Source organism: Choloepus didactylus, chromosome 1 (assembly GCF_015220235.1).
Source record: "Choloepus didactylus isolate mChoDid1 chromosome 1, mChoDid1.pri, whole genome shotgun sequence".
NCBI classification, from domain to species: Eukaryota; Metazoa; Chordata; class Mammalia; order Pilosa; family Megalonychidae; genus Choloepus; species Choloepus didactylus.
This window is the reverse complement of record NC_051307.1, coordinates 206,049,899-206,073,149: the sequence shown is the minus strand read 5'-3', so window position 1 is coordinate 206,073,149 and position 23,251 is coordinate 206,049,899. Positions and strand designations below refer to the sequence as shown.

General features: G+C 44.9%; 2 protein-coding genes across 2 annotated transcripts in view; one reads left to right on the top strand and one right to left on the bottom strand.

Moving 5' to 3' along the window:
* Positions 1-5,508: 5,508 nt before the first annotated feature.
* RFT1 (RFT1 homolog) overlaps positions 5,509-23,251 on the top strand; it is a 57,573-nt gene continuing 39,830 nt past the window's right edge. The window contains exons 1-6 of the mRNA XM_037798241.1: positions 5,509-5,586; positions 9,451-9,536; positions 11,311-11,427; positions 12,534-12,723; positions 13,281-13,382; positions 16,624-16,761. Of these exons, the coding sequence (XP_037654169.1) occupies positions 5,524-5,586; positions 9,451-9,536; positions 11,311-11,427; positions 12,534-12,723; positions 13,281-13,382; positions 16,624-16,761 (696 nt within the window). The 5' untranslated portion in view covers positions 5,509-5,523. The remainder of the gene's footprint in view (positions 5,587-9,450; positions 9,537-11,310; positions 11,428-12,533; positions 12,724-13,280; positions 13,383-16,623; positions 16,762-23,251) is intronic.
* LOC119505456 (myelin-associated neurite-outgrowth inhibitor-like) lies at positions 18,547-20,511 on the bottom strand. Its single transcript, XM_037798252.1, has 2 exons — positions 20,307-20,511; positions 18,547-20,239 (listed from the first exon to the last, which is right to left on the bottom strand). Exon 2 carries the CDS (start codon positions 20,225-20,227, stop codon positions 19,640-19,642), a length of 588 nt encoding a protein of 195 aa, XP_037654180.1. The 5' UTR covers positions 20,228-20,239; positions 20,307-20,511; the 3' UTR covers positions 18,547-19,639.

Below are 23,251 nucleotides of genomic sequence, written 5' to 3'. Positions count from 1 at the left end.
TGCTGAGCTTCTCAGGGCCACCATCTGCACCCAGACAAGCTAAAGCCAACTCCTGGGTCTTCGAACACGTTCTGCAAGTTCCCTCCCCTGAGCCTTCACTGCTACTTTCTTTGTGTGCACCATGTCCTGCTGTTTGACCAAACCATCCTTGCCATTCAAGGTTCAGCTCAAAAACCGTCCCTGTGGGAAGGCTTCCTTTATGCCTCAGCCAGAAAGATCTCTCCCCAGTCTGAGTTCCCCTTGTCCATTCTTTTTTTTTTTTTTTTTTTTTACTTTCATTTTATCTGTTTTAATTGGGCAGTTCTTTGGCCTTAACTACATTGACAATACTGTGTAACTTTCAACACTATCACTTTCTAGAATATTTTCATTGTCCAAAACCAATACTCTTACTCATCAGCAATAATTTCCCAGTCTTCCCTCCCCCCACCCCTGGTAACCACTATTTTTAAAAAATCTGTAATAGTTTCTGCTTTCTGTCTCTATGAATTTGTTTTTTCTAAGTATTTCATATAAGAGAAATCATACAATACTTGTCCTTCTGTATCTGGCTTATTTCATTCAACATGATGTCTTCCAGTTTCATCCATGTTATAGCATGTATAACGTTTCACTTCTTTTTACAGCTGCATAATATTCCATTGCATGGATATACCACATTTAAAAAATTCATTCATCTGTTGATGAACGCTTGGGTTACTTCTACCTTTCGAGTATTGTGAATGAAGCTGTGATGAACATTGACATACAAATATCCATCTGAGACCCTGCTTTCAATTCTTTTGGGTATACACCTAGGGGTGGGAATTGCAGGGTCATATGGTCATTCTACATTTAACTTTCTGAGGAACTGCCAAACTATTTTCCACACTGGCTGCACCATTTTATGTTCCCACCCACAATCCCTTGCTCATTCTTATCACCTCAGCCTGCCGGGTAGCATTCTGTGTCCTACTCAAGAGGGATCCTCCACACTCTGAGAGGGCAGTGATTGTGGCTTTTTCACCCCTGTGCCCTCTTCCAACGCCCAGCAAGGAGGGGTGCCTTTGGAAATAGAGGCTGAATTGAAATGAATCACGCTGATGCATGGACACACTCTCTTCCCTCTGCAGAAATTAATGCCCAGAGGAGCTAGGCAAAGCCAGGGCCTCATGGCTGCTCTCCCCGTTGCTCACCCTGACACAGGAGCAAGCACCCAGGGTTGCTCTATACACCCTTTCTGGCACAGAATTCCCTTGAGGCCTTCACACAGGCAGTGTTACCAGTCCCTGATGACCTGAACACTGGGTCCTGGGCCCAACCCTGAGAGTGAGACCACTCGAGGGCTGGACAAGCCTCAGGACAGATCTCAGGACTTGCTTTGCCTGCTTTGGACAGATAGACAGACACTCTGCCCATCTACCAAAGGAGGCAGCTTTTCCAAGGTGCCTGAAGATCCGCTTTCAGGCAGTGGTTCTCAGAGCCTGGTCCACTGCATCAGAGTCACACTGAGTGCTGGGTGATGCAGATTCCTGCGCCCACCCCAGTCTGCCTGAATCAGAAATGCTGAGGCAGAGCTTGGGAATCAGCATTATCAATAAACACTCAGGTTTAGTGCTAGTTAAGAGTCTGCGAGCCACACTACATGTGTTCAAATTCTGGCACCACTATTCACTAGTCCCTTAACCTCATTAAGCCTCAGTTTCCTAGTCTGTAGAATGGGATAATAATGGTGCCCACCTTGGGGGGTTGTGGAATTAAATGAGATCATGAAAGCAAAGTGTCCAGTACAGTGCCTGGTATTCAGTACGGGCTCAGCAAATGTGGACTATTAGTATCACAGTTGTGTTCTCACATCCAGGGACACTTGAGGACGGAGCCTTGAGGTCCTACTGTGGAGAGGGGCCCTGATGGAGGTCCTCTGGGCAGCAAGAAGCCTTCTTGGCAGGCTTGTCCAAGATGCCCCGCCACCTAGTGGTTGGTGTGTGGGGCTCTGCTCAGCTCTCCTGCCCCCACCCATGCCACCCAGCTGACCAGGGGTCTTTTGCCACAGCCTCCACCCTCCCTTCATGCCCACTGCCCTGAGAACCTAACTGGCCTGGTGCCAGCTCTGGCACCTCCTTCCAGCTTTGTAATAAAATAGCTGGCATGGGTTAGCTTTCCCTGGCAGGGAAGCTGCCTGGCACAGAAGGCAGGAGGCACGTGGAGGCCTGAGGGTCATGGCTCCTTCGATGACCAGCAATTACAGTCTAATATTCTCAAGGGGCCACTTGCGCCTAAAACCTGGTGTCCCCAGGAAAGAACTCTCTTTACTTGTCTTCCTTCTTTTCCTAGTCCTTTGTCATTCATTTACTCATTCAATGTTGAAATATCTACTACGTGCCAGGTGCTGGGACTACAATGGTGATTATAGGAGCTGGCAAACGATTTCTGCAAAGGGCCAGATAGTAAATATTTCACCTTTGTGGGCCAAACTACTGTGCTGTTGTAGCAAGAAAGTAGCTGCAGGCAATAGGTAAATGAATGGGCGTGACTGTATTCCAATAAAACTTTATTAATGGACACTGAAATTTGAATCTCATATAATTTTCATGTATCACTACTCTTAGGATTTTTTATCCTCCAACCATTAAAAATGAGGAAAAATTATTCTTAGTCTGCAGACTGTAGAAAAACAGGCAACAGCCAGCAAGCTATAGCTTTCTCACCTGTTTAGATCTCTGGATCTAAACAGACAGAGCCCTGTCTTATGGGTCAACACCAAACAAAGTAAACAGTCAAAACACTTAGAAAATTACACATAGTGAGGTGTGCCAGGAAGGAAACAACTGGGGCATAATCGACAATAACAGGGAGAGGCCCTGCCTCAGACAGAGTGGTCAGTAAGGGTCTGAGGAGGTGGCAGGGAACTGAGACTTGAAAGATGGGGAGGAGCAAGTTGAACAAAAAGCAGTTCTATCACTCCAGTCATCTAAGAGGAGGCCTAAAAAAATAGGACGGCCAGGATTATAGCCAAGAGGGAAGCAAAAGTGTGGGGAGAGCAGACAGGTCTGGTTTTATTCTCCTTGCTTGATGCAAAGCCACTAGAGGGTTTTTACAGGGATCTGAAATGACCTCACCCCTTGTCCTCTCTTTTGACATGATTTCTTTTGTGCTCCCAGTGTCGGCCAGCCCTGAGCTGAGCCCTCCACACACAAGCCACTGGAGTGTGCCAACCCCTGATGGTGCCCAGCTCGGAGGAGGGGAAAGCCTCCAAGGCCACTGCAGCTCAACCACTCCAGCCCTCCCAGGGTCCCTCTTGATGCCTAATATGTACTTTGTGGTTTAGATATGAGGACTCTACAGTCTGTCAGAACTGGAAGCTTGAAGGGACATTGTCCTTCAAGCAGTTAGAGTCAAAACGGACCTGGGTTCAAATACCAGCTTGACAGCTTCCTAGCTGTTTTGCCTTGGGAAAGTCACATAATGCCTTTGTGACTTAATTTCCTCATCTGTTGTGGTGCTCAGACAATGCCCAACATGGAATTAGTGGCCTGTTTGTTGACTCTCATCACCGTTCCTTCCCCACATACCCCAGCACCCAGCATGGCTCTGGGCACAAAGTGCCCCCTCAGTTCCTCCCTACTAAGTCTTAATTTCCTGAATGGGAGACATAGACCCCTGAATCCTCACCCAGGAGCCCCTCAAAATCTGTGCTCTGGACTCCTGGGAGACTCCACTCTTTGGACTCAGTTTAGGACCATTTCTCCCTTGGCTTCCTTGTCTCCAGGGAAACGATCCCTCTTGTCCCTCCCAGACCCATCCACTTGGATGCATGTAGACATAAAGAGCTCTTGGCAGGTACTGCTCCAGGGATGAGCAGTGGAGGAGGCAGCTGCTTGGCTGGGAATAGAGGGAGTGGGAGCCCACTCTGTGGAGTCCAGGGTCTTTTTGACTGAGTAACCATAGCCCTCCAATGCTGTGCTCTCTTCCCCAGGTACTATCCTCTCCAGGTGGGGGCTCCACTTGTTCCACCTTCTGGAACAGCACCCCTGCCCTCTCCAAGAACCTCTTCCACTTTATCCATTTCATTCTTTCATAGCACTTATCTCTGCGAAATTTTATTATTTGTTTATTAGGTTTTTTTTTTTTTTTCAGTCTCCCTTCTACTTTGTCTGCTTTGATCCTCATGGCTACCTTTACAGGACAGATAGTATCCCCCCATTTAACAGACGAGCATACTGAGTTTGCCCAACTAGTGAGTGTCAGAATGAAGATTCAAGGCAAGCCTGTCTGACAGTCAAAAACTCACAGTCTTAGCCTCCATGCGAAGACAGAGCTTGGTACATCATCAAGATGGGGGTGCACAGGACTTGAGCCCCACAGTTTGCTCCCTGAAGCAGTAGCAGTAGTAAATGGGTCAGGAGGCATTTGTAGGAATTCTAAGAACATTCTCTGCCACTGTTGCAGGAGGCAAAGCTAGGTGGGCTGCTCAGACAGACATTCTATTCTCTTTACTGCAAAACAGACTCTGCTAAGAGCCATAAAGGGATTCAAAGTGCTTTAGAAGTGCTGAATGTGGGGTACTCAGGAAAGTAAATATGAACAGCAAGGCCAGGGAGGGTGGGGGGTGGGTTACCATCAGGGAAGACACTTTGGGCAGAGGGCCCTGCAGGAGCAAACACCAGTGAGACAGGGCCCATATGGGGAATGGTAAGGACCCCAAATGGCTAAAGTCTAGAGTGCATTGAGAAAGGGCAGTGATGGTGTGAAGCAAGTCCATATCAAATCATGGAAGGCCTAAAAGAGATTGGAAAGGAGTGGGCTCCCTACAGCCTACACAGAAGATAAGAAAATCAACAAAACAACAGCTGACAGGGTATGTCAGATGCTTTGCAAAGTATTTCCTGCCCATTCTTTAACTGTACCCTCACAATTGGTAGCATGGAAAGAAGAGTGGCAAGTTTAGGATCAGGAGGCCTGGGTACAAGTTGTGAAGATTTGAACAGGTTACATCACATCTTCAAGTCTTACCTCACACACCTCTGACAACAGGGCCCAATTCTCATCGGTTTAGGAAGGATGAAAGGAGACCATGCTGTATGTAACTTCTGGGTCTCGGTTCTTTCTCTGTAAAATGAGAACAATTCCTGTCCAGCCTAATTCAGAGGGCTGTGGTTGTGATTTTGTAAGAGAAGACCAAACAGCAAGAGTATTATTAAGGCAAATGAGTAGTTTGTTTCCTTTTTGGCAAATGAACCCAGAGAAGTTAATGTCTCTTGATTGGAAGGCTGAAAAAATACCAGTCACAGAATTTAATTTATTTAAAACAGGGAGGGATATGCACGGAAAACGCACAACCTAGCAGAAAACGGAAAGAAGACTGTGACAGACACATTGAGGTGTCCGAGCCCGGCTGAGTTAAAGGGCCAGAACTTCTCGCGCCCCGCCCCCGCTGTCTCAAACCCACCAATCAGCGAGCGGCCCGCTACGTGACGCTATCTTCTCGCGACCAAGTGGGATGGCTGCGGTGTTTCTGGGTGACGTAGCTGGGGCGCGGAGGCGATGGGCAGCAAGGAGGTTCTGGGCCAGGCGGCTCGGCTTGCCTCCTCTGGTCTCCTCCTGCAGGTACTCTCTGCCCGGCCAGTCGCCAACCCGTGTACGGGGAAGCGGCCCTGGGGCCCTTGAAACCTCTCCTTAGGGCAAACCCAATCCTGACTTGGACCTGGGTACAGGGGTGTGGACAGGAGCTGGTGACGGCGGCGAGGGGGCGCCTGGGCCCAGGAGTTGAGAGTCTGCGTTCAGAGAGAGACCTGGCTGGGAAACTGCAAACAAGTTACTTTCTTTCTGGGCATTATTTTTCCCATATGGCAGTAGGAGAGGATTAGATCAAATGGAAGCGGAGAATTTCCAACTGTAGAATCGAATATTTTTAAGGCAAGGGGTTTATTTCCTCCTTACCACACTCCTGCCTCTCAAACACCTTTCTCAAACTCTGATTCTCTCTCAGTTGGTAGAGACAATGTGGTATAGCCAAGAACATGGACCTGGGCTCAGGCATTAGAATCCTGGTTCTACCATTTACTTGCTGCAACTTCACTTGCCTATCCTGGGTTCCTCAGCAGTAAAATAGAGGTATAATAGTATCTAACTGATAAGGTTACTGTGAGGATTGATTGAGATCATTTAAATAGATACATTTAACATACTACCTGGACCTTAGTACTCATTTCATAAATGTTGACTGCATCTTCCTTTTGGCTGTGTGACCTTGGACAAGTCACTTCTTGGCCCTGAATTTTCTCATCTGTTGAATATGATATATGCCAGTTGGTCCAAATGGTATCTAAAAATTCTTTCAACCCTAGGAGCTGGTCAGTCTAAGTCAAGGGATTCAAATAATCTTTGTCCCACTCTTGACCCCTTCAAACCTTCACACAAGTCCTGAATGTACCCTCTCACTTATCTTAAAGAGGCAGTGTTTCACATGGAGGCTAGGAGAAAGAACTATGCAGACTTGGGCTCAAGTTCGGGACTTGTCACTTGCTAGATCCCTCTGGTGGGAAAAATCACTTGACTTCTCCAGACCCCAATCTCCTTATCTTATATGAGAGCAATAATGCGACTTCATAGGGTCATTAGGAAGATTAGATGAAATCATGCCTGTTACGTGCCTGACACACTGTAAGTACTTAATAAATATTAGGGTAATAATTTTTTAAATGGTCAGTATGGGAATGTAATGAGATAATCCATGTAAAGCAAGTAGAAGAGTGCCTGGTACATGATGTGTTCTTATTAGTGTTAGCTGTTCTTGGGATGTTTATTTACACCTAATCCTAAATTTACCTAGTTCCTTTTTTTTTCCCCCTATTTCACAACATAAGTGAAATAGCTCTTTGAAGTCTGCTTTATTCATGATGTTGATTGTTCAACATTTGATGATGCCTTGCTATTCGGGTTGGCTTCATCAAAGGAAAACATGCTGTAGCAGTGAATACACTGAACTAGGAGTCAGGTGGCCTATCCTTAAGGTAGGGCCATTTGCCTACTTTGTTCTGAGCTGTGCTTGCTTTTAAGGACAGAATAGTTAACAAATGTGAAAGAATTTTTTTTCTCAAAAGAGAGAAAACACTGTAAAGTCCTTTACTAAAGTAAATGAAGACCCGTGTTGTTAATAAGGGTCACCGTATAAAGGAAATACTGGATAGTATGAGCAGCCTCAGCTTCATTAGCTCAAACCTTTATTCAAACCAATAGGAGCTGTGGCTATAACCTGAGACATTAAGTTTCTTAGACAGTGATAACTTTGACTTTGAGGTTAACATAAATGTGTGTATGTGTTGGTTTTTTTTTAAGGTTTCTTAAGTGTTTTAATTCAGTTTTCCATGCTTTCTCAAATTGTGATACACTTGAGGTAGTTATGCAATTACATTTTTGCGGTCGCAGTTGATTCGTCTGGGGGGGGGGTGGCGGCCGGTAGCTAAATCCTAGGCTCCCAGGCTTGCTCTGAAGGTACCGGCGGCGGGGGCTCTTTCCCGGAGGCGAAGGCGAGGCGGGGGATTTGGCCAGGTCCCCGGCGGGGGGGCGTGCAAGGTGTGGAGGGCGGCGATAAGGAACAGGCAGGACACGGTACTTTGAGGGATGATGAAACCAAGAGAGAGAGAGCTTTATTTGGCGAGAGCACAAGCTTATATTGGGCGATTAGAGGGCGGGGTAGCTGTAGAGGTCGAAGGCTTGGATTGGTTCAGAGAGGGCGCGGAGGTTGATAGACAAGGGGCGGGAGTAGTTTTGGTAACTGCGCATGCGCACTGACGGTGGGGGAGTTGCTCTGGCAATGGGGAGTGTCAGGGGCAAGATAAGGGGGTGGGGAAAAGGCGGTTCCCTCCGGCAAGCCTCCCCTACGGTGGTATTTTGAGTGAGGAAATGGGGCCTGCCTCCGGCTCCACTTTCCCAGGCCTGGGGGGCTGTGGAGGGCGCTGTCGCCCGTGCCCACCACCCTCCCCAGGGGCTGATCAGGTCCCCCAGCCCAGGCCCGCCAAATCAAAGCACGTAATCAGTGTCCCGCACATTTTATTCAGCAAGAATTTCAGAGCTTATTCTCTGTGTTAACTCTGAGCTGGCCATGGTAAAAGTATGAATTCCTTTCATTTGTATGCATTTTTCGAAATGCTCTCATCTCTACAAGTCTCATTTGATCCTTGTTATCAGCTCTGTGAGATAGTCTCATTTAACGGAGAAGGAAATTGAGTCCTATAAAAATTAGAAAGTGATATAGGTCTATCAGCAAAATGGTAAGTCAAGACTCTCAGTTGATTGCTTTCTGCATTAGTGGCTCTCTGTATTGGCTTCAAACCTCTAAAATTGAGTGTAAAATTTGGTGCGCATGTATATACCAGCATGTTTCTAAGGAGAGGCTACAGAGCTTTCATCGGATTCTCAAAATGTCACCTCCAACAAGGTCATTTATGATACTTTGGCTTTCGAGACCTTGCTATTGGGTGATACTGCGGGACATTGTAACTGCACTCTTCCTTTTTGGTCATATGTTTCCCTGGAGGATTTTAGAGCATAGGGGCCCCTTGACATACTTGGATTGAATCTTTCATATTGCACCTCTTTATGGGTAACCATGAGAGTGCCTGACACAAGTGATTTGTCATTTGCTCTGGAGTGTACTTGAGTTACACCCCTGGTGCTTCTGGGATGCAGGGGGAGAGTCACTTAGTGCAGCAGTCTCATGTTGCATTCAGCATCCCCATTTAGTAACCTCATTTAATTGTAGCCTTGTTCTCTGTGTCTCATGGGAATAATTCTCTGCTCAAGTGGTTTTCTTGAACTGACAGGTTTTGAAGGTCTCAGGATATTTTCATTGCAAATGGTAATAGCTGGACTCTGTCTCCCTTCTCCCTGTTTTATTAAGCTTATTATTGCGGTTGTCATTTTAAAAGGTACTTCAATTATCTGGAAACTGGCAAACAATAGGTACAGCTTTTTTTGCTTTCTACTTGAGAAAATGGAAGTTCAAAGAGATTAAATGTCATTATTGGAATCCCTGGATATTACCAGGCAGAGAAGAAAGGGGAAAAAGAACCCATGATTCCTAATGAGTCTGCTATACCCTGCAGGCTCGCACTTGCTAAGTGTGTGCTATTTCTCAACAGGCTGGAAGGAGAAGCAGCGTGAACCACTAACTAGAATTTTCTTTCTGCCTCCTGTAACATCTGACTTTGAACTTGAAGAAATTCACTGCATTTGTTGGGGCCTTTCTCTTCTTATCAACAAATTAGGGAGACTTCCAAGTGGCTTCCTGGATTCTTTGACACTGCACAGTAACACTGACGGGTCCTAAGGACTGACATTTCAGAAGAAATGCAGCCAGACTGAGCATCATAGAGTCGCCATGGGAAAGCTGACCAGCCACCTTGTTTTCATTTCAGCAAACATTTCCAACATAATTAATTCTTATATATGTTTCCCTTTATTTTGCAGGTTTTGTTTCGATTGATTACCTTTGTCTTGAATGCATTTATTCTTCGCTTCCTGTCAAAGGAAATCGTTGGCATAGTGAATGTGAGGTAAGAGACATTGTATCCTGGCACTGTCCACAATTCACTTCCCTAGCCAGTTTTTCTTCAAACTCTGTGCCTGTCACCCTCAGATTTTAGAAGCACAAGCCTTTACCAGAAGCAGAGTGTTTTAGCAGCCAGCTAAGGAGGAGTGTGCTGGGGTGGAGGGATGACCGAGTGATGTTGCTTTTAATGAACCCATGGAGTGTTTTTCCATTAGCAGCCTTCAACTGCACATTTCTCTGCCAGCTGTTCCGGTTTGCCTGCTCTTAGAACCCAGGAGAGGAGTGGGAGTAATTCATTACAAACCCAGGCTCAGATATAATGCTGTGTTCTTGTCCTGCTGAAAGCAGAAGAAGCAAGAGTTATGCCTTCATAATTGCAGGGCTGGAGCAGCCACCCTCCTTCCCTCGGTGATTTTATAAGTGGGATATAGTAACTGGGATGAGAACTTGAGTCCTTGTTATTCCTTAGAGACTCTTGGGAAGCTGACTTTCTTTGTCTTTTAGACTCGGCTTGTCTCTCCTACTCTCCCCCTTTCTGTTCAAGGACACCCACATACAGTTTGTATTCAGAATGACAGAAAATATGTGAAATGATGTGGGTGCCTGGAAAAGCTCAATTTTTCAGGTGTCTTCAGGTTCTGATAAACAAGACAGTATGTTCCAGACAGCATTTCATGTCTTGCACTTAAAAATATATATTCTTAGAGATTAGGGGTGGTTCTCAAACTTTGGTGGGCAGAGGCATCATCTGGAGAGCTTTGCCCAAGGTAGAGCTAAGGAGGGACCCAAGAAACTGCATTTTGACAAACTCCTCAGGTGATTTTGAAGCAGGGACCATACTTTGGGAAATAATGTTTTAAAAGCAGGAAGAAGAGGTCCAAGTGTTCAGGTTTTAAAGTAGTTTGGGCCTCTCCCCATCCAGCCTCCCTGCAGATTGGCAGTTTCCTGCTTTGACAACTGTTGTCTGACCTGCTCCAAAATCTACTTAAGTTGTGGTTCAGTCTCCTTATTTGAAGTTGGACAGAAGCACTGTGTAGCAGGATGATCCTGGGGTAAACGCAGAAACCCTAACCTTGGGCCATCCCCACTCTGACTTTATCTGGACCTCTATCTGTTAAGAAAGAGAATTCTCAGCTACTCCTCACTAAGGTACAGGAAGGTCCACCTAGGTGCTGCCCACCCAGGAGATCCTTAGGCAAGCCTTGCTGTTCTAGGTTGCAGCAGCTTTCTAGCACTCTGCAGAAGCAGAGTGTTTTAGCAGCCAGCTAAGGAGGAGTGTGCTGGGGTGGAGGGATGACCGAGCAATGTTGCTTTTAATGAACCCATGGAGTTCATTAAAACTTTATGATAGCCAGCCTTATCACCTGTCCTGAGATATTCTTGGCCAGAACCTCTACTGGGCAGAACCTCCACTCGGCAGAGCCTCAGCTTCTCTCACTGAGGTGGTCAGGTTACTAGTAACAGTGTAACCAGAAGTTCCCTTTGTCCTTTTCTCCTCCTTGTGCTCAGTACCACACCTTGCCTATAGCCACAAAGCCTGGAGGCTCTTGAGGGCTATGTGGCAGTTTCGGTTGGCACACACACGCACGTGTCCCTTGTTTGGTTCCTGACTTTTCATGAGAATGGTACTGGCAGAGAATCCTGCAGAAGCCCACTGTACTCATATCACCAGTAGGGAGTTGTAAACAAGCTTTTTCTCTTCCCTGCTACTGGCAAAATACCAGAAATTCTCTCTGAAAAAAGGAGAGACCTAGTTGACTTTTGCTTTTCCTCTTCAGGCTAACACTGCTTTACTCAACAACTGTCTTTCTGGCCAGAGAGGCCTTTCGCAGAGCATGTCTGAGTGGGAGCAACCAGCGAGACTGGAACCAGACCCTCAACCTCCTGTGGCTAACGTGAGTACACAAGTGCAAGTGTTGTAAGTTAAACAGCAACATTTGCCTAAAGCTGAATTGTGTCCATTTTTGGTTTTCCAGTGGGTTTCTGGGGGTTCGGTGTGGGCCAGGAAGAGAAGAGAGGGTGGCTATGATGAAGGAGCTTCTTTGCTTGTTCTCTCTCAGGATGGCCAGGAGTAGGAAGGAGCTCCAGGGTTGTTTCTGGGCCATGTTTCTAGCCCTGTTTTGACCCTCTTTGGAGGTTGTCTCTGCCGTTCCTAATCACCACTCTGGGCTCCATTTGGCCAGTGCCATCATTTTTATTCTTAAAATTTTCTCCCTTTTGTAGCTTTTGAGCTTTTAACAACCACTTACTCTTAGTGTTTTCTGAGAGCCTTTTAGGAGTTTCATTCTGTCTTCAATTTTGTTATGTTGATTTCAGTTCTGAGCCTTTCAGAATTTTCTTGGAGACCAAATACATCATTTGAAAAATGTTAAGGCTTCTCTGCAGTTAGATCTCTGCAAGGAGGCCTGGTGATTGAGGTGGTTTCCCAATGCTACCTTGCATAACTCATTGCCTCATGGAAATGATTGTCACAAGTGCTGGTGGGTGTTCATTTTATTAGATGAATGACTGTTAACTACCCATTCAGATTTAAGTGCACTGTGGTACATATTAAAAGGATACCCTGCACTGGACTTTTGGTCATTTGGCATGCAAGAATCAGCTGTATATTCTCTGTCAGTTATTCTAAGCACTTTTTTTTTCTGGGAGTATTGCTTATTGAGTCAGAATAGCATGGTGAACAGGAGTATAGGCTTTTGGATTAGAGAGGTTGGGGTTGGGTCCTGTTTCTGCCCTTAGACAACTGGGCCAAATAACCCAGTGCTTGTCAGCCTCAGTTTTGTCATCTTTCAAGTGGGGATAATGTCAGAGGATCATTGTGAGGTATCAGTGAGATAAAGATAGTGAATCAGAGAGGGTGACATATAGTGACTTACTTAATAAGTGGTAGCTATTTTTATTAGAACTATATTTCTTTTCTGTTCAGTGTTACTGTTTTAATGTGTATTTATATTTCTTTTTAAATTTAGCATATTAAAGAACATGTTTTTCCCTCTTCCAGAGTCCCCCTGGGTGTGTTTTGGTCCTTGCTCCTGGGCTGGGTCTGGTTGCGGTTGCTCCAAGTGCCTGACCCTAATGTCGTCCCGCACTATGGAGCTGGAGTGGTGCTGTTTGGGCTCTCGGCAGTGGTGGAGCTTCTCGGGGAGCCCTTTTGGGTCTTGGCACAAGCACATATGTTTGTCAAGCTTAAGGTCAGTGTACTTCTGCTGTGGATGGGAAATGATAAGAATAAGGGAAAGAGTGGTTTTAAAAAATGCTCTTGAGATTTGCATCTAAAAAATATTTGAAGAAAGGTAACATGATCGGTTAAGCTCATCTACTTGAAATCTGTTGGATAAGCTGGTCTAAAGTTTACCTCTGCTATACTATTAATGAAAAACAAGTTTGCTAATCAGGTAGTTACTAGTTTAAGTAAGAATTTAGGAGATTTTTCAGATTTTGAGAAAAGGTTTTTCAGGTTTTTCTAGTGATTCTATTTAGTTGCATACTAATATTAACTTTTCTCTTTGATATATATAAAAGAATATATGTAACATGTGTGAATCTTACAGCATGATAATATACTGAAGGTCCATGAACCCAATACACAGCTCAAGAAGTAAAATAGTACCACTAACTTGTCTATGTCCAAGCAAATACCCTGTCTTCTCCCCAAAGTACTACTGTTGTGGATTTTCTGTTTTTCATTCCTTTGCATTTTTATATGTTAACAATGTTTTTAAAGTGCACCTTTACCATGTCTTTGCAGGTCATTGCTGAGAGCCTGTCGGTAATCCTCAAGGGCATCCTGATAGCCTTTCTAGTGCTGTGGCTTCCTCACTGGGGCCTGTACATTTTCTCTTTGGCCCAGGTAAGAGACATGGCTTTTAACTTTTTGTATGAAGTCTGTATTTCTCCATCTGTTCTTTCCTTTTTGTTACCTGCTGCTATGTGGTTTACAGTCGCAGGATTTACACATGGGTGGAAGGCTGGACGCGTTAGAAGGCTGGCCTTGAGATTGCTTCCTCCTTCCATCCTAATCTAAACCCTGATGTTCCCGGGGACCTGGTGAGGGCCCCACACTTGGCTTCTTGTGTCAGACATCAAAAGCTCCTGTTAGGTACCCTTTAGGCAAGCCCATATCAGACTGATCTTTGATTGTTTGACAGTCTTGAGGAGAAGTATAAAAGCAGTAAGATGGTGGGCGTGCGGGGGTGGGAATCAAATGGCATGTGTGTTATTTTCCTTGGATTGCAAACAATTGTTTGCAGACTAGGAGGAAACTGCCAAGCCTATTTTTAAACTCACATTGTAATCTCACATAATCCACAGGGCATGAATCATATCATAGCAGGTGCATTTTCAGTTTCAGCAATTTTGGTTTTGTTTCCATCTCATCATTTTCTAGTTCTATTTGGATAATAAAAATGTAACTTGAGTACAAGTGCTATTTAAAAAAAAATGAAACCTAAGATCAGATAGTTACCAGAACAGCTTATGAAACAAAGCAGTTTGTTATTTTTACTGATTATTTATTAATAGGAGGCCAAACTAAGATTTTTAGTAATGATTTGTGTGAAATTGCTTCCCGTGTTTGAGGCAAAAACTACACATACTTTTGAGAACCACAGAAGAGCTAGATTTAGAGTTAATAAGAATGAGAACTGCCTTCTAAAAGCAATTTGCAAATAGTTGCATGTTTTAGAGAAGTTATTTGTGATTATTTTTGCCACATTTTATTGGAGCTGGGATTACAGTGCTCAGCATCAATTGTTGTTTTTGATGCACTCTCCCTAATAGGACAGGAGAGCCATGGCGATGCCAGTTATTGGTTGACTCTCCTTGGGAAAAGCACTTGCATTATGGCTTTCTGGTTGTCATAACTCTTACCCAGGGTATGGTATGTGGGATTCAGTAAGTCAGCAAGGCCAATTCTGAATGTTTTTGCTCCCTTATCGTAAGATTTCTGGAAGTTCTTCTCTAGTAAATTCTGTGTCAATGTCAGTAGCAGACATCTGAGAACCAACAGCACCTCATAAAACAGCAGGTGAGCCTCACCCAGGACACTGGGATTCCCCTTTGTCCTGCCAGCTTGCCTCCAGGCTTCTCCTTAAACTGACCCAGTACTCAGTCTGTGGCATCATATGTCAAATAGAAGGATCAATCCAGAATATATAAAGAACACTTACAAGTCAACAACAAGAAGTCAAACAACCCAACTAAAAATGGGCAAAGAATTTGAATAGACATTTCTCCAAAGAAGATATACAGATGGTCAATAAGCTCATGAAAAGATGCTAAACATCTTTAGTCATTAGGAATATGCAAATTAAAACCATGGTGAAATACTACTTCATACCTACTAGGTTGGCTATAATTAAAAAAACGAACAAAGTAACAGGTATTGGCAAGGTTGTGGAGAAGTTAGAACTCTCGTACATTGCTGGTGGGAATATAAAATGGTGCAGCCACTGTGGAAAACAGTTTGATGGTCCTCAAAAAGTCAAACATGGAACTACCATATGACCCAGTAATTCCTCTCCTAGGTATGTACCCAAAAGAATTGAAAATAGGAACTTGAACAGGTATTTGTATAACAATATTCATAGCAGTATTATTCACAATAGCCAAAAGGTGGAAGCAAGTCAGATGTCTGTCAACCGATGAATGGTAAACAAAATGTGGTATATATACAAAATGGAATATTATTTAGCCCTAAAAAGGAATGAAGTTCTGATGGATAGACCTTGAGATATCGTATTGAGTGAAACAAGCCAGATACAAAAGGACAATTTTGTATGATTCCACTTATATGAAGTATCTAGAGTAAGCAAATTCATAGAGACAGAAAGCAGATTAGAGGTACTAGGGGCTGGGGATTGTGGGTATGGGAAGTGGCTGTTTAATGGGTAAGGAGTGTCCTTAGAGGTGATGAAAATGTTGTGGAACTAGATAGTGGTGATGGTTGAACCACATTTTGGATGTACTAAAAGCCACTGAATTATACACTTTAAAAATGGTAATTTTATTTTATGCAAATTTTTCTTCAATAAAAATAAAAGTGTCATGTAGTTTTGGTACTCTGCATTAAGACTACCCATAGATTTCTGCCAGCAGGAAGATGACAGGAGGCAGGGAAGGGGACTGGAAAAAGGGTTTTTGTCACACAGGATGTGAGCATCACATGGTATGGCTCACAGCAGTGTTGCTTGTGTCTTAAAGGGCTAGCAGCACAAAAGAAGGATGGTGGATGGTGGGCTCTGTCCCCAGGCATGGATGGGGCGGCAAGCAGAGGAGCCTAAACCTGCTAAACTGGGTCTCCTCTGTGCTCTGTGCCTTTACTATAGGCACAGCTTCGGTGTTTTCAGGGTGAAAGAGGAACCTGGAGGTTTCATTTCTTCTTGAGCTAGTTTCACTGCTATTCTCAGGAGGGAAAGAGGGTAGATGGAACCTTGTGAAGGGGTTCTTTTGCTTAGTCTTCCCTAACCTTCAAACAAAACCCCAGGCTGCTACTTCTGGCTAGAAGCCATTCTTTTCTCCGAGATAAGTGGAGGAAGGAATGGGTTCGGGGGGGCTGGGCCCTCTTATCACTGTACCCTTCCCTCCCCCATCCTGTAGTAGCTTTCACCCTGCCCCGAACCAGAAGTTCAATACTGCTTTGTAGTCATAAATGGCACAGGTTTCCGGGTTTTGTAGAAAATCCATAGTCCTAGATAACAGCAGGTCCCTGGATATTAGCATAAACACATGAATTCTCAAAGCCGGCAGGTCCATTGGCCAAATAGGAATCTTTTGAGAACTTTTCTGACATTGCCATGGCATTCAGACTAGTGGATGTCTGTCATGGAAGTTACGTTCTGCCTGATAGAAGAACTTATGTCCTCACAGTTAGGTTGAGTCTCTGAGACACTTTCCTGGGAGGTGCTGCAGTAGAGATGGGTCCTAGTGAAAAGTGCTGTTTTCCAGAGGGTGCAGTGTTGCTCAATAGAGTGTAATTAATTAAGACAGAGTTCTCTTTCTTGATTGGTCTTTGAAGTCAAATTTATAGTCCTATTTTAAGTATACCCATGTTAAAAACAGCTTACTTTAAACCCATGATTTTCCTTTTTCAGCTTTTCTATACCACATTTCTGGTGCTCTGCTATGTTATTCATTTCACAAAGTTACTGGGTTCCCCAGAATCAACCAAGCAACAAACTCTTCCTGTCTCCAGAATGACAGATCTGTTACCCAATATTACAAGAAGTGGAGTAAGTAATGCATTTGTCTCTTATTTTAATCATGGATGCTGCTTATCCTTGAGGGAAAAAAACTGCAACCAGTTTATAGTTATAATATAAAGATAATTTGGTAGCTCACATTATTGAGTGCTTGCTATGTACTAGGCCAAGCTTCTGTCTGGGCACTATTGACATTTTGGGCTGGATGATTCTTTGTTGTGAGGGGAACTGTCCTGTACATCGAAGCATGTTTACTGAATTCCTTGGCCTCTACCCACTATATACCAGTAGACAACCAAAACTGTCTGCAGACATTGCCAGATGCCCCCGGTTGAGAACCACTCTGCTTGACTTGCTGAATGCTTGACTTGTCTTTTTAATGTTTAAAACAGTCCTGTAAGGCTGAAATTGTCATTATTTCTATTTTGGGGTTAAGGAACTGGGGTTTAGTGATTAAATACCTGACCAAGGTGAGGGTTGGAGTCAGAATGGGAGCCTGAGTGGGTTGAATCTCAGCAGAGCATAGGCTCTGACCAGTGTGCTCTACTGTCTGTGTTCTACTGTGTCGGCTGGTTTTTTCCAGTATGCTGAGAAAGCAGGGATGAACTCTACGTAGTTTCTTTTTTTTTGTAAAGGTTACACAGGTTACCTTTTTTTTTTTTAATTTTTTTTAAATTTTGAAATAAATTCAAAGTTACATAAATAGTTGCAAAAACAATACTAGCCCCATACACAGAATTCCATCATACTCTGACCCCCCTCCCCTGATAGCTCAATCCACCAACTTTAACGTGCTGTCACATTGCTATTTCTTTCCCTCCCACCCTTTCTATCATCCATCATCTATTGCTCTGTCTTCTGAACATATGAGAGTTAGCTGCACACATCCTTGAACATACACTATAATTCACATATATGCTTCCCATGAACAAAAACATTCTTTTATGTAATTCCATTAAGCACAGCTAAGAAGTACAAGAGAGTCAACAATGATACAATGCTTACATTCTATATTTCCTTTTCCTTATGTCTCAACTGTGTCTCTTTGAGCCACCTCTACATAGTTTCTTAATGTAGGTGTCAGGCCAGTCTTTCGGAGGGTCTGTTTTCCCATCTGGACCATTGAGGATTCTAGATGTTGACATGTGGGGGTGAAGCATAATCTTTTTCTACTCAACTCCTTGACCCTCACTCTCAATCCATATGATTTTTATTTCCTGACCCTCATGGGGTTGGTGCTGCTGTTATATGGCACTGGCGTTGCACATGAGTTATACTGCACTGCCTCTGCTTAGATGTTTTGTGAACAGCTCTGTTCTGGACTGACCCACTTTCCCTTTGAGCCGTACTTGTTTGCTTGCTGAATGAGGTGCACTTAGTTGAGGCAAGGCATTGAGAGGACTTCTCTTTTTTTTTTTTTTCATCATTACAAATCGGGTATATTTAGGTTAAAAAAGAAAAAAAAAAAAAACTCCTGATTTCTTATATACAATATTCAGATCTTAAAATCAAAATTCTTTCCATAGTAGCCTGGGCAGGTGAATGCATTCCAGTGCTGGCTGGCCCTTTCTGCTGTCCACGCTTGCTTGAACAGACAGCAGAGGAGGCTCCCAGACCACAGATGCCACCCCCACCCTCACCCTCCTCTCAGCCCCATTCTAGGGCACCTTCCAGCTAGTCTGAGAGGGCAAGTCACTGTCAAACAGACAGTGCCCGGAGGAACTGCAGGCTCCCACATGTCAGACCCATCCACGGCCCTGCCACAGTGTATGCACAATCCACGCTACAAGAAACATGAGGAATTTTAAATAAAGTTCTGTTCCCTTTTAATAATTCTTAAATATACAACTTGCTTCAAAACACACAGCTGAAATCTTTGCCCTTCTTTGGGGTGGGGCAGGGAGGGACAGCGATGCTTACATATGTTTGCAGCAGACTCAAACATTTCTCAGGGGGAAAAAAGAAAACTGGAATGATTTTCTAAGCTAAATAAAGCAGAGGCCAATACCTCCTCCAAGTGTGGTTTTCTCTTTCACATTACCTTCCATCGCAGGAAAATAATAAAGTCTACATAGGACTTCTCCAATGAAGACATATAAAAGAGCATCTCTAATTTGTAATAGATTTGTAATGAAACTTTAGACAGGAGAAAACTGTTTTGCTAATACACAAACCACCTGCTACCCTAACTGTACTGGCCACACAACTCTAGTATTTCCTTACCATCTCTAAGAATGTCCACAGTTCACTGACCCCCGGGCCTAACTGGAAAGAAAAGGAAGTGCCCACTGACCTGGCTGTGTCAATCACCACCTGTGACCTACACAGTGCAGTCATGGGAAGAAACACACAGCTAAAATGAAAAGTCCAAGTTCCTAACTGGCAACCCACATCAACCCCAAGAGGCTGAAGAATTATCTAGGACATGTCAGATGCTCTATGAAGAAATTCACTTTACACTTATAACTTTAAGACTTTGCATACATTACAACAGTGCATTAGTGATACAAGTTGTAAAATACTTTTCCATTCCTTTGGATTTTGCATATGATGGTTTTGCATCAGTCACTGCAGGTAGATTGAGCAAGCTTTGTTTTTGTATTTTTTTTAAAACATGCATTCAACTAGATATGATTCAGAATAGATTAATACTCCCTTTTTATCATTATAGTTAGCTAAAAAGTTGCCAGGCAGTCCACATAAAACAGGATTTGCTGTAAGACCAACCCAGAGAGTTAGCTGAAGACTACCGGCGCTGGGCCTGCTGGGCCAGAACATCATGGTGTTTAGCTAAGTGTCGAGAGCATTGAGAAGAGAGTCCTGGTTGGAGGCGCGAGGCCTGCAGCACCAGCTGTGAAACCTCTGTGATGTGACTGCACAGCTCCATCCTCAGACCTTTGCAGAGTGATCACCACTGAGGGGGCACGTAGCTGTAGGTGGGTGTTCCTGGGGCCCGGTACGTGGGCACAGTGACTGGGTGGGGGGCGACAGGAGTTGGGGAGTGAGCAGTCAGCAGAGTGCCTGCTGACATGGCCATGGTGGTCCCAGCCACCATGCCCATGGTGACCCCGTTGCCCCTGGGCGGGGGAATGGGCACAGGGTACACCGTGGCCGGCATGCCATTGGGCTGCACCACCGTGGTGTGGTGGATGACATGCGGGGGAGCTGCATACAGGGGCTGTGTGTAGTACGTGCCTTGCTGTGCATACGGGCTCTGCTGGGGGTAGGCACTTCGCATGGGGTACACAGCAGTCTGGTAGGGGTTTGGGGAGGAGGAGTACGGTGGCACCGCCCCACTGGTGGGGGAACAGGACACTTTGTAAGGTGTGCCAGGAGTGTAACCTGTCTGGAAGGTAGGGTTTGCTCCCGGGTACATGTTAGGAGAATAGGCAGGAGCTGCTGCTGCATAGCCCATGGGGAAACCAGCTGGATAACCAATTCCTTTGGCATTTGCATAGGGAACCCCAGAAGATCCAGGGCTATAAACAGGATTCATGATTTCAAGAACTTCACTTTCAAGGTCTGCAAACCACTGGGAGAAACGCAGGTGTTTCTGAACAGACAATCGGACAGACGGGCCGCGGCGGCGGCCTGGGCCTTGGAGACCGGCGCGTGCGGGCCGGGGACTCGGCCGGGGTCTCGGCGAGGGCGAGCGACGCGGAAGCCGGCTCGATGCGGGGCTGGGTCGCGAGGCCGCCCGCGTCCACCGCCGCCTTCCCGCCGCCGCGCTCCGCTGAGCCCGGCCCGCCCGCCTCTCCGCAGCCCGCGCTCCCGCCGACGCTGCGCAGCCACCGAGCCCGCGACCTCACTCGAGAGGACTTCTCTTTCTTCCTCTTTTGTGGTGACTTTAAAAAATAGTTAAATATTTGGAATTCAAGTTTTAGAATTTCTGGAATCCTGTTACACAGCTTTTCAAGAAGAAACAACTATTTTATAACAAAGGCAGATATGCTCTCATTTGTTAAATAAGAGTTCTCCACTCTAATCACCCAGATCTTACCTTTAACCTGAATCAGCATGACAAATTTTGGGTAGCACTCTGCCTCATTCTGCAGGCTTAGATGGTTAGGACTGGAAACTGCTTCTCTTTTCTGGAGCTTCTGCTGCCTGCCCCGATAGCAGTTCCAAGAGTGCAGAAAGGTCTGTCCTCCTCTGCGTGCCCCCCAGTGCCCCCTGTAATAAGGCTGACCTGCTTTTTACACTGGGCCAGCTCCTGTACCCCAGCAGCATTTTGGAAAGGAGCATTTGGACCATTAGTACAAGTAAGGAGAGAGAGAGAGAGGGTAATGAAAAGTTTTATCAAGTATTTATTAAACCATATGATGGGCTTAGAACTCTGAACCTCAATTTCTTTATCTATCAGATGGGGATATAATTATTATACCTTCTTCCTAAGGATGTTGTGAGGGCCACCTGAGATGGGGTGTGTAAGGCACTTATCATTTTGGCCTGGCACAGAGTGGGTGTCCGTAAGTGACAGCTGATACCAGCACCACCATCACACTGCTACTTTTGAGAGTAGCTCCGCTGGGACATCCTTGCAAGGTAAACACTAATGGTGCTGGTGTGAGAGTTCAGTGGTTTAATCTAGCTATCTGCCCTGAAAGTATCCACGTTCATTCTGCTAAAACGGAAGCCCTGGCCAAGAAAATGTTGTGCATGCCTGTCATGCACAGTGGCACTGTTCCCACTGACAAACACTGAGAGCCTGTCCCCAGGCTTGATGCTGTCTAGGATACACACCTGCATGAGAGGTGGTCCCTGGGCCCCAAGGAGTTTTCTCTGGGCTTGGGGAGACAGCAGGTATGGGTCTGAAGCCTGGAGGATGTCTCCAGGCTTGAGGATCCTCCTCCCCTTTAAAGTGAGATAGCCTGTGTAACCTGTGAGGTCCCACTGAAGACTTCAGTGGATTCATAAGAGCATTTAACCTTTGACAAAGGGCCATTTATAACTGCCGTAGACTGAATACGTACTCTGTACCAGGCACTATACCAAGCAGTTTACATGGATTTTTGTGATTAATCCTCATAGTTGTCCCATGAGGTAAATACTGTTTTCCCCGTATTACAGATGAGAAAACAGGTTCGGAGGAGTTAAGTGACTAAGCCAGAATCATCCAGCCAGTTTTGGACCCAGTTCTAATTTCATTTGAAGCTGGTCAGACAATTACATTGAGGATCAATTTGGCCAAATTGTGAGATTTTACTTCTGCCCTTGTAGAGTTCCATCTTCTTTAGATCTTCTTAAAATAAATTAATGATAGTTCAAATAATAGCTGCCTTTTATGTCCTTTGACCCTTCTTAGTGATTTAATATGAAAGATTTGCTAATACTTAAATAAAACTGAGGAATTTGACACAACAAGCATGTATTAAGCATGTTACACACTGTACTAGGTGCTGCGAGTAGAGTCACAGATGACCAGGGTAGGGTCACTGCCCTCAGAATTTGCATTCTGGTGGGGAGATAAGATGTGTACTCAACTAACTATAGTGTACTTGTCTAGTGTTATCAAAATGGAAGCACAGAAGGAAGAACTAATGAATCCCACCTGGGACTACCAAGGAAGGTTTCCTGGAGGAAGTTGCTTTGGGCTACACTTGACATGTGGGTGGCAGAGGTGAAATATGTATGTGTGGTGGGAATGGGCATTTGTGGCTGTGGGAAGGAAATTTGTTCAGAGCCTATTATATGCCCATCACTGAGTTGGAATTGGGAATGTAGACATGAGTAGGGTATTTAAGTTGCCTGGACACTTGGGAAAGAGAAAGGAAGTCAAAGGTGGAAAGAGAGTGTGGAGGAAGATAAACCTGGCCTCCTGGGCGTGGACCAGGTAGTGTTGGCCTCAGTGCCATGCTGAGGGATTTGGACTTAATTCAGGTTTGATGAAAGGTTTTTGAACAGAGCCAGGATCTAATTCCCTGTGTTGAGGAGCACTTATCATCTGTTACGGGTTTACTGAGTGTCTCACTTTCACTTGTTCAATGCTGACACCACCTTCATGAGGTAAGCCTTCTTTTTGCAGATCCCATTTTGCAGATAAGGAACTGAGGCTTAGCAAGTTGAGAATCTTGTCTATGACTTTAGCACTAAAAAGTCATGGAGTTGCAGTTTGAGCCGCGGCATCTCTAACTCCAAAGCCCAAACTCTGTAATGACAGGGATGAGTCAGAAAAAAGGTTAGGAGCAAAAAGCTCATCAGGAGCCTGTTGTGGTCATCCAGGTGAGAAGTAATGAGGACTGTGTGAGGGTGCTTGGAAATGAAGAGATGGATGGGGCAGAGATGACAATCCTGCAGTGACTGAGATAGGTGGAGCAAGAGGAAGAGGTTGGAGTGTAGGGGTGGTGATGGAGGTCAGAGGACAGGACCATGGCCTCAGGCTCCCTCCCGGTGATTCCTGGTCATTGGGGTAAGGATGTGGTGGAAAGGATCATCCTGAGTCAGAAAAGTTTGGGAAGTGGAAGAGTGACTCAGTTTAAAGCATGAAAAGTCTCTGACCTGATTCTAGATCTTCTCTCAA